Source organism: Telopea speciosissima, chromosome 4 (assembly GCF_018873765.1).
Source record: "Telopea speciosissima isolate NSW1024214 ecotype Mountain lineage chromosome 4, Tspe_v1, whole genome shotgun sequence".
NCBI classification, from domain to species: domain Eukaryota; kingdom Viridiplantae; phylum Streptophyta; class Magnoliopsida; order Proteales; family Proteaceae; genus Telopea; species Telopea speciosissima.
Window position 1 is genome coordinate 8203649 of NC_057919.1, and position 10536 is coordinate 8214184.

At 36.6% G+C, this 10536-nt stretch overlaps 1 protein-coding gene across 1 annotated transcript; it reads right to left on the bottom strand.

The window, feature by feature from the left end:
* Nucleotides 1–5790: 5790 nt before the first annotated feature.
* Nucleotides 5791–7476, bottom strand: LOC122658512 (HMG1/2-like protein). Its single transcript, XM_043853507.1, has 8 exons — nt 7399–7476; nt 7237–7291; nt 6931–7053; nt 6696–6753; nt 6542–6586; nt 6360–6440; nt 6166–6261; nt 5791–6038 (listed from the first exon to the last, which is right to left on the bottom strand). The coding sequence occupies exons 2-8, from the start codon at nt 7281–7283 to the stop codon at nt 6018–6020; spliced, it is 471 nt and encodes a 156-aa protein (XP_043709442.1). The 5' UTR covers nt 7284–7291; nt 7399–7476; the 3' UTR covers nt 5791–6017.
* Nucleotides 7477–10536: the final 3060 nt, after the last annotated feature.

Genomic DNA, 10536 nt, shown 5'->3' on the forward strand with positions numbered 1-10536 from the left:
AGTAGTAGTAGTAGTAGTAGTAATTAGTCCTCAAATTCTCAGAGGAATCAAGTGGCTGCAGAAAAACAAATTGTAGATTCAATATCTTTAATAAACTGGGCCTACGGTAGAAGAAATCTTCATAAAACTTGATGAAGGCAGACTTAAAACATCATAGATCAGCAGTGTAGATATGAAACCCCTAGTTTGTCTTCTTTCCATTATAAACTAAGGCAGAGAATATGAAATAGGCAGTGTTGAAATATGTACACCAGAATACCGTGGGGGTATTCTGGTCCTTTTGGGTTGTTTACTTATTATTTCATTATGTACTGCCTACTCTTCTAATAGTCGGCTAGACTAGGTTAGGGGCAATTCTGTCCTATTGTAATATTTCCCTTCATTATAAATAGAGGTCTTGTCTGATCTATAGAGATCACTCAAGCATTCAGTTTCAAGGCTGTTTACAGGCAGCAAGGGCTGCTGCAACCAGGAACTGAGATCACCTTTTGAAGAACTCTCAAACCAGCTGTGTGAGAGGATCGATCAGTGGTTCTTATGCTCTGATACCATGTGACAAGATCGGAATATGGAACCAGCAATGAAGGAGAAGAAGAAGAGATTGCGGGAGGCTGCTAGAAAGGCTAACAACCAATAACCAGCCTCCCCCTTTCGAATTATATTTATAGACTGATTACAATGGTAGCTTCCCTATTCAGAGTAGGAAAGAGAATTAGTAAGTAAGCAAACAACTAAACACAGATTCCTAGTACAACTAGGAAAGAAGAAAATAAAAGAAACAAAGAAGTAAAGACATCCCACTATAGAGGGACTCCCTCTATCGTGGTATACATAATCAACACCCTGGGTTAACCAAACAGGACTGGAATTAAATAACTTAACCCAGCTTGAATAAACAATAAATAAAGGAAATAAGAACTGGATATGACTAGTACACATGAAGTGGCTGTCATGGTTGCTATCATGGTGCCAAACTGGCTGTCACTGTGACAGCTGTGACGTTTCAAAAGTAGTTTTATTCTCTTTCCTCTGCTGATACTGCTGAATTTCTGCATCAGCTAGTTCATAGGGAAAAGATGGTTTTGTTGCTCTTCCTCGTTTGCTTGGTACTGGTTTCTGCTTTCTCGCATTTGCAAAATGATCTTTTGCTCTTAACATAGGATGGGGTTTGTATTATTTGCTTGTGGCTCAAAGACAAATGCTTTTCAACTGATAATTCAGTCGTGGACAAGTTTTGTTTCAAGTCTTGTATTTTGGAGTGCCCATTTACAGCTGTTGGTTGAAGAAAGAAATCTTTAGATGCTTGGTAAAGAACTGTGAAATCGTTAGATGGAGGACCAAATTGTTGAATTCAGGTAGTGGGACTCCTCTGCCAGAAATGTTCATAGTGGTGTGACTATTTCTACACAATCTGCAAAGATGGTGCTGACAAGGCTTCTCTAAATGTTTGGTAGGTTTCGTACTAATTTGCCATTGGAACTAACTGTAGGATAATTTGGATAGGTTTTGTGCTAATTTGCCGTTGGAACTAACTGGAGGATAATTGCATATATCATTTGATGGTATAGAAGAATGTCTGAGCCTTTGAAAGGACGTCTTGGATATTTAGAGGCGCCAGCCAACAAAGAAAACGTTTCAAATGAAGATGATTTGGGGTTGGTTCAAGTAGCAGCAAATTGTTGAAATTTCATTGATGACTATAGTTTGGATATAAATTATTTTTATTGTGATTCTCATAATGGTTCAAGCAACAAATTGCTACATTGAGCCAACCTGATGAACAGTAATGGTTCCTTGAATAATAGAGAATATGCTACTTTCTCAAAGACGTTTACCAAATCACCAGCTCTAAAGTGCAGCTATCAAATTAGAAAAATTTGTTCATTTGGAGGCTTACAGCTAATTAAAATTTCACAGATAAAACAACCTGAGGCAATGTTCAGCATCAAAGTCCCTTCTCCTAGCATAGTTTGGAGCAAGGCTGTTTTGCCTAAGTTATCTATAGATAGATTGATAGACGCATATGTGTTATATGTCAGGACATTTTGGGTTTCCCTTCAGTAAAATTTTTATATTTTTGCTGGAAAGCTCTCTAGTAGGTGGCCAGTGAAATAATGTGCAAAAATTACAACTTTTAAATGTCAAATGCAATTGATACAAAGGAGAATTGTTTGAGGAACTTCTCAGTCATATACCATCAGGTGGAGTGGTTCCCATTAATACTCCCATTATCTAAAGCATGTTTCACAATGGCAGCCCAGAGTCTCTTCAGTGGCCTAATGTGGGGAGGTATATAGCACTGGCCCAATTGCAGGGTGGCTTTTCTGAAACTGCTGATGGTTTGGTTGCGTCAAATTAAATTGTGACCAAGAAAGTTATGAACCAGAGGTTTGTCATCCTGATCAAAACCTTACCACCTTAATGGTGGCTAATATCCATCTGCCTCATCCATTCAATCATGGTTGCCACTTGGTTGATAAATAACCCCAAAATTGGAATCTGTACACATGTAAGATTCATGTCTTGTAAGTCAACTAAACTGGTAGCAATTTGGTATTTAAGTTTCAAGCTAGAGCCATCTGAAATGCCACCAGGATTCTGTATTTCCATTGAAATCATTGAAGTTGTTGGTCGCATGTCATTGACTTCTACATTGTGTATCAGGTCAAAGCAGACACTGATAGTAAACATAATTGATGGTGTTGGGAGGATGAAGTTACTCAGTTCGTCATTCTTTCCTGCAGTCCTAAAGTTCTAGAATCCAATATCCCAGTATTGGCAACCGACCAATACTAAAAGTCTGGACGTGACATTCCATGAGGTATTTTTGTTATTCATTTTTTCTTTCATTTTTCATCAGCTAGGATCCTATTGGAAATCAATCCCCCTTCCATACGTTGTAACCATGGTTCTAAAACATGGTATTTTATCGGCGTATTGGCCGATACATATCGGCATCGGCGAGACTCGATACTGATACTGAGCCGATATGGATTGGCCAACACGGTACGGGTGTGGTTTTTTTTTATTATCAAAAAGTGGTCTTGATATGGAATCGGACTAATACATACTGCTATGGCCAATCCATACCCATATCGATATCGGCAGTGACCAATTCAATATCAGAGAACTGATTTAGACACAACTAGTGGGCTTGCTTCAAAAGCACTAGATACCTCTAGACAAGGATACAATACTTTCTAGTAACCATGCAATTCAATAATGGTTTACTTGATCAGCCTTTCAGATACAAATGCCTCTTCTCTACAAGGAATATAGGTACTAGATTGCTCTTGTGAATCTTTTGTTGCCAAGGAAAGGAGCAACCTTATATACTTTTGACATTAAAAATCAATTTTATGACTAATAATTTGTTCCATTTTGTTTGAATTTCAGACATTTGGAAGACAATGATTTTGTTAGTTTTATGGGGCAACAGTCTCAGTAATTGCAGAAAGATTGGAATACACTTCTTACAGGTACTCGTGCAATTCAATAATGGTTTTTTTTTTTCCGATCAACCTTTCAGATACATAATTGCCTCCACTTAAACAAAAATTGTAGGTTCTCAATTGCTTTTATAAAGCTTTTGTTGTCAAGGAAAGAAGCTACATTATTCTACTTGCCACGCATCGGAGATGATAAAATTCCTATTTATTGTTATAATCATTTGTTGGGGCTTTGTTTGAATCTCGCACATTGGATAGACAATGCTATTATTTGTTAATATTGGGCAAATTTTTATACAAATCCGTATTTGGATTTTCTTATACTAATAGCCCCAATATCTGTACAAAATTATATTAGTATATTACGTAAGCATAGCATTGATAATCACCCGAGACACATACACACAACTAGTGGACTTGCTTTAAAAGCATTACATGAACTACTTGACACACATTAGAAATAATAAATATCATTTTATAATTATAATTATTTGTTAGGTTTTGTTTGAATCCCAGACATTTGCTAGACAATGTTATTGTAAAGTTCAATTATCCAATCCTATTTTGATATACTTGTACTAACAACCCCAATATTTGCAATTTAACAACTTGGTTGTATGTCAAATGCTACAAATATATGATCCACAACATTCTTAATCACAATAAACACAAGTAACAAAGACGCAATGACAAGATTTGTGTACTCTTGGAAGTGCTCCAAAAGCATAAATTTCTTACTAAAGAAAGGTGCTACATTGTTCTACTTAAGCACAGTATTCTACTTGGCACATATTTGAGATGTTAAAAATCAATCTCATTACTAAATTCATTTGTTGGATTTTGTTTTAATCCTACCCTTGATAATATTATATTAGTTACATATTGGGCAAAAGTTTACACTAACAACCACAACATTAATAGTCACACTAAAATAACACACATAGACGCCATAAAGAACTTAACTACACAACTAATGGACTTCAAGACATATAACGCATGGGGCTCCTCTGTAGCACAACAAGGCGTGTATCACACATCCAACAGCCTACAATGCCGGGCATACAACCCAACACTCCACCCATGTGTTGGGCTGCGGGTCATCAGATGTGTACACACTTTGTCATTACAGAGGACCCAAATCCTATATACCTTGCCAAAGCCCCCACAATTAAATAATGGTTTACTTGTATATATCAAGATCTTGATTAAATGATGGTTACTTTAACAATTATCAGCCTTTCAAATCCATAATATCCTCTTTTCTACCAAAATTGCAAACACCATAATGCTTTAATTAAGCATTTGCTACTGAAAATAGTATTCAAGATATGAAACGATGAAAAATTTGACAACTAGAGGAGAGAAATATTTAACTCCAGGCTTCCCTCACTAATCAAGGAACTACAGGAAAGAAATGCTTCGTTTGGTATTTGAACAAGGACAATGAGATTCCTACCTATCCACAATTTGAGTCTAATCTGACCTACTAAATGGTAGAAATAGCTGTCTTCATACACCAACTTTTGTACACATCCATCAACAGAAACAAAACTAAGAAAATAATCAAACATCTAATGAAACATGAGATTATAATTACAACTTATAGAAATTAATTAACAAACAAACAAACACCTTCAAGCATTGTCTATTCAACATGGATCAAACACATCTACTGGGACACTTTAAATGCTTAATAAGTATATGTTTTTGTTCTCTATATATGCAACAAGGGAACGACCAACACAAGAAAAGTGCAAATTCCTTTCGTTCTACCACTCTTGGAGCTGACCCATGGTCCATGATGGTCTACTCTTAAGTCTCCTACACAGTTTGGAGTGGACAATAATTTGTCTTGGTCCCTCGACCAAATCTTTTCTGACATACCTGAGACAACCTTTTCCACACTTGCTAATAAGCATTCCATCTCTTTAGAGACAAATATTCAAATCTTGAAAAGAGCCCACCAGTCACAATCTGATCTCCACTTCGTCAACTAAAACCTACAACAATGGATCTCCACCCCCCCCCCCCCACAAAGTTTGGAATGACTATCTGGACGGACTGATAATAAAAAAAAAAAAACAAAACTACCCACCAGCATCAAACTCCATTGAAAGAGCTCCAACAAAAACAGAGCTCGCTTAAGGAAAACATTACAAAATCATGTGTGTGTAATGGATAATCTATGTTTCCCAAACCATTCACTTGGCCTATTAATAATTAGAAAGAGATGGCATTTCATCACAGAATGAAAAATGAAATAATATCAACCAATACACAGCAGAGAGGAGGAACATTTAAGAAATGGAAAACGAGGGAGAGAAACACCCATAAATTAACTGCCCTAGATGGAATCATTAGAACATGAAAAATTTAAGTACAGAGGTTGATTGTAAGCATGGCTTTTTCTTTCTTCATAATCCAAAAGTTAAAACACAAAAAGGGGGAATGGGGAAACATCTATTTTCCACCGAAGAGATGTTAACAAGAAATGGAAGATAATCCTAGAACGGTCCTACACAACTAAAAAAAGTTCCATCTTTTTATCTTCCAGTAGCCTATCCACTCCTACTCATCATCCTCGTCTTCCTGCATCAGAAAAGCCAACGTTGAAATATTAACAACCAAATAAGGAATTTTTAAACAAACCCCAATTTTAATCTGCAACAAAACAGTGATTCCAATTCCCTAATTTTAGGAAGAATGAGAAGCAAACCTCTCCACTCTCATCCTCGTCATCGTCGTCATTCACTTCAGACTTGGATTTATCAGACGATTCCTCATCGTCATCAGCTGCATTTGCTCCTTCAGCCTAAAATCGATTTGAAAAACCCATAAATAAATAAATCATAACAATAACCAGAGACTATTAATAGAGGAAACCAATGAGAAATGGTTATTAAAGGAAACCTGTTTCTTATTGTAGGCTTGCATGCTCTTGTTATATTCGACCTTCCTTTTCTCGGCTTTGGCAACATAAGGAGCTTTTTCCTGCAAGGAAAAATAATTTCAAATTGTTTATTTTTATAAATGATTCCCTAGCGCAACGAATAATGCAGATTTCTAAGAAATATTTCTCGTAGAATACTCACAGCATCTGACAAAGACTTCCACTTATCGCCACCGGCTTTGCCAACCTTTATTTTTATGTGATAAGAAAAAAAAAACAAATGAAATTATTGAAATTAGCGACAATAGAAGAAATTGAAGAAAAATTTGATGGATCTACGGAGAAGGGAAACTTACAACAGAGACAGATTTGTTGTTAGGGTGTTTCTCCTTGAACGTTTTCCTGAACTCTTCCCTTCATTTCCAAACAATGGAGGAAAAAAGAAAACAAAATCGAAGGAAAAGGGAGAAAAATAACCCCCCCCAAAATAAAAACTGAAATTAGCTCTGATTATAAAAATTATTGAGAGCAATGAAAAAAAATCGGATCTATTGAAGAACAAACATAGTAAAAAAGGAGGAGACTTTTTACATGAACACAAAAAAGGCACTTGCAGGCCTTTTCGGCTTGTTAGGATCCTTCGCTGACTTATCCTTCTTGGTTGGTTTTTTGCTAGCTCCGTCACTAGCGCCAGCTTTCCTCTTCACAGAGAGCCTTTAACCAAAAATAAGAAACATCAAAAGGTATAAAAAATGAAAGAAAAAAAAAACCCCAACTTCTGACCAGCTGCAAGTCTATGATCCAAACGTTCTCTCGATAAAAAACAAAAAAAAAAATCGCAAACCCTAGCTGATCGAAATGAAAAGGGTAAATAAGTAAGGATCAACGAAAACTCACTTGTTGTCAGCTTTCCTGGTATCGGGCTTCGATCTTGTTCCTTTCATGGCGAATCCTGCAGAAAAACGAACAGATCAGTAAGAAATCATGTAGAATCGACCCAAAAACGATGAAAATCGGTGGGAATCGGCTAGGGTTAGGGTCTACGGAAGAGTTCCTTACCTTTAGGGTTAGGGTTTCCCACAGAAAGGGAAGGGCGAAAGCGAATAACCGATATGCTCGTTTGGTGTAGTGGTGTATGTGAAAAGGGCTTTGAGAGAGGGGGGGTGATAAGGAGAGAGGCTTGGGAGAGAGAACCAAAATTAAAATTCAATCACAAATTGAAATGAAATCCGGGTTTGGGCGGGATTTGAAAAATCTTTTGCCACGTCATCTATCCTTGTGCTCTCATTCTATTGGCTCACATTGCTTCTTCCCCCCTTCCGTTATTTACTTTGCTTTTCCTTCTGTGCTTTGTGTTGTGTTTGTTTTCAATCTATGCTCTCTCTCTCTCTCTCTGTCTCTCGTTTCAGAATTGAAGAGCCGTGGGCCATCTTCCGCTGGGGCCCGCTGGCTCTTCAACTGCTTTGAGGATTTTTTTTTTGACCTTTTCCTCCTCTTGACCCTCTTCTTCGTTTTTAATTACGGATGTATCCCCATAAAGTCTAAACAAATATGAAACTATTTAAATCCACATGGGTAGAGAATATACTCAGGTTGCAAGTTTGGGCCAACAAAGCCCAAGTATGACTTTTTAACCTGCAGATGGGTCAGAAAATAGAGATCTAAGCCCAAGATTGGGTTGGGTTGGATCTGGGTTGAAGTTTCGGTTTGAGCCCGGCTCAACCTGCTATTAAATATGGGAGAAGTTTTCCTCGACATATACAGTCATCAATGGCTGTAAATATCTATCTCCTATTTACGAATGATCGAAAATATTCCCTAGTGTTGTACAATACCCTATGAACACCAATCGAACGCCTCAGAAAAACTTGATCCTAAAATACATAATATGGGAAAAATCTTGTTGTAATCAAAGTTTGTTATGTAACAAAATTATAATCTTACTTTTTATGTGATTTTAGTACCACATATTTTTTATTCCAATGATGGCAAATTTGTTATTTCACATAAAAATTGCATTAGATATTGTATTAAATGATTTTCAATTTTTTAAATTTTTTATTTATTTATATATTAAATAACTTTTGAAAATAAGACAATGGGCAACTAAAATAATGTTTACAATTTGTTAACTCACAACTTTGTGATAACAAGTTAACCTTAATACATAATTATCTATAATTATGTCATGCATAGAGGTCGACCCAACCAAGGTCAATAAGGCCAGTTTGGGCTGGGATGGGACCGACAAAACTACACATGTGCTGAAATATCCCAGCCCAACCTCGGGCTAGGGTACGCTTGGACTGAGTTAAGGCAACCTTGGGTTAGGCCGGCTATATTTAATCATTTTTCTAAGCTTGAGCAAGTTTTCGACCACGATCTTGCCATGATATTATGTTAATTCAACAAATTTTAGTTGGATTAGTCTAGGGGTGTCAATAGGTTGATTTGGAATGGTTTCGATGTGAGAATGAGTGAGTCCAAAACATGATCCAATAAGGGTGCACCAGTTTTGATTCGCTTTCGATTTGGATTCAGTTTGGTTTCCGGTTGGTTTCAGTTTGCCTTGTAAATATTTTCGAAAGTGTAAAAACAAAAAAATGTATTTTTACTGAATTTCGGGTTGGTATTGATTTCTTATTTGGTTATATCGGTTTTGGTCAATTTTCTAGTTTGGTTTGGTGTATTATTTGTTTCAGTGTGGTCCAATTTGGCTTCGATGTTACAAAACCTCAATCCCAAACATGATCCAATAAGTTGATATCGGTTTCAATTCAGCTCAGTTTCGTAGGTTCAGACTAGGTTTTGACACCCCTAGACCGATACACCACCCAACTTGTTATTGAAATTTTGATACTAAAAACCTCTTACCACAAAAGAAAACCTTAAAACCTTAAGTCACACACCAATTGTTGCATACCATATTCCAACTTCGTTAATACCCCTGGTCCACATCCCATTTGGCAGTGTCTTAATATTCTATTCTAATAAATTGCTATATTGTCCTAATTCGTAATGTTGAGTACATCACACCCTAAAGGTCACGGGATCGACTTCTCCTAATTGCATTTTTTTAGTAAATATGATCCCTTTCTTGGTAGTTATTAAGTTGTAGATTCTCCCCTTTCCCCCCTCCTCAGTAATGGTAGTTATCTTGTTGTTGGTAGCTAAAGTTCCATTAGGCAGATAGGTAGGATAGTCCCCCCCCCCCAAAAAACACAAAATTTGTTGTTAACCTTCCATGTGAGATCTACAATAGCTCAGATATGGATGTATCCATGTAGGTAGATTTTTTTATTTTTTTTATTTTTTATCTCTCTACTCTTTTATATAAACGAGGGAGAGAATTTTCTGAGCATATCAATAAGGATAATAATGATTAATTTTTGTGTCTTTCTCTCTCTTCAGTTCAATTATTTTTTCAAAGCTTTTCTTGGGAAATTTCAATATTACTCAAGAATAACTTTCAATTTATTAAATAAATAACCCACTAATCTTTGATTTAACAAAACTATAAAAAACAAATTTAACCCAAAAAAACTTTTAAAAAAATGGCATACACAAGATATAGATGGGTATTACAAAACTACTGAAAAGAGTGTTTTTCCCTCACCCACCTACACGAATACGCACACGTAGATGCACATGCCCACAAAAATGAACACAAACAAGCACATGTACACGCATACCCTCATCCACATGCATATGTACACGTACAAGCACACCCATAGGTACACGCACACGCACAATGACAACTATGTTGGCATTGTACTGACACGGAAGGAATTCGAACAATAGAACAAAGGTACTCATTTTCCCCTTCCTCACAACTGCAATGGCTTTCTGTGATGTCTTTGTTAGACTTAATGGATTTTGGTAGGTCTTTGATCGACTCTTTGGTAGCAATGATGGTGGTGGGTCTCCTCTTTCTTGCTTAGTTTGTTAGTAAGAGCTCCGACTAGGGCTTCAACCGGTACTTCACATCTTGCACTGCCATAGACGATCAACTCTATCACCTTCTTTTCCTTCCCTTCTTCTTTCGGAATTTACCTATAAAGGAATTTATCGTATTTCACCTTCAATCACCCCAAAACAAATCATTTCAAAATGGAAGGAAACCTCCCAAAAACAAAACAATGAGGAAATAGAACAAGAGTTTTTTCTCATCTCCCACCTTCCCCTCTTTTTACTGAC

Excerpts from the sequence above, each read along its gene's own strand:
- LOC122658512 (XM_043853507.1), bottom strand. The coding sequence starts at position 7,283 with ATGAAAGGAACAAGATCGAAGCCCGATACCAGGAAAGCTGACAACAA. Across the intron at positions 6,262-6,359 it reads AAGCCTACAATAAGAAACAG|GCTGAAGGAGCAAATGCAGC; the intron begins GTTTCCTTTAAT and ends AATCGATTTTAG. Across the intron at positions 6,039-6,165 it reads ACGAGGATGAGAGTGGAGAG|GAAGACGAGGATGATGAGTA; the intron begins GTTTGCTTCTCA and ends TTTCTGATGCAG.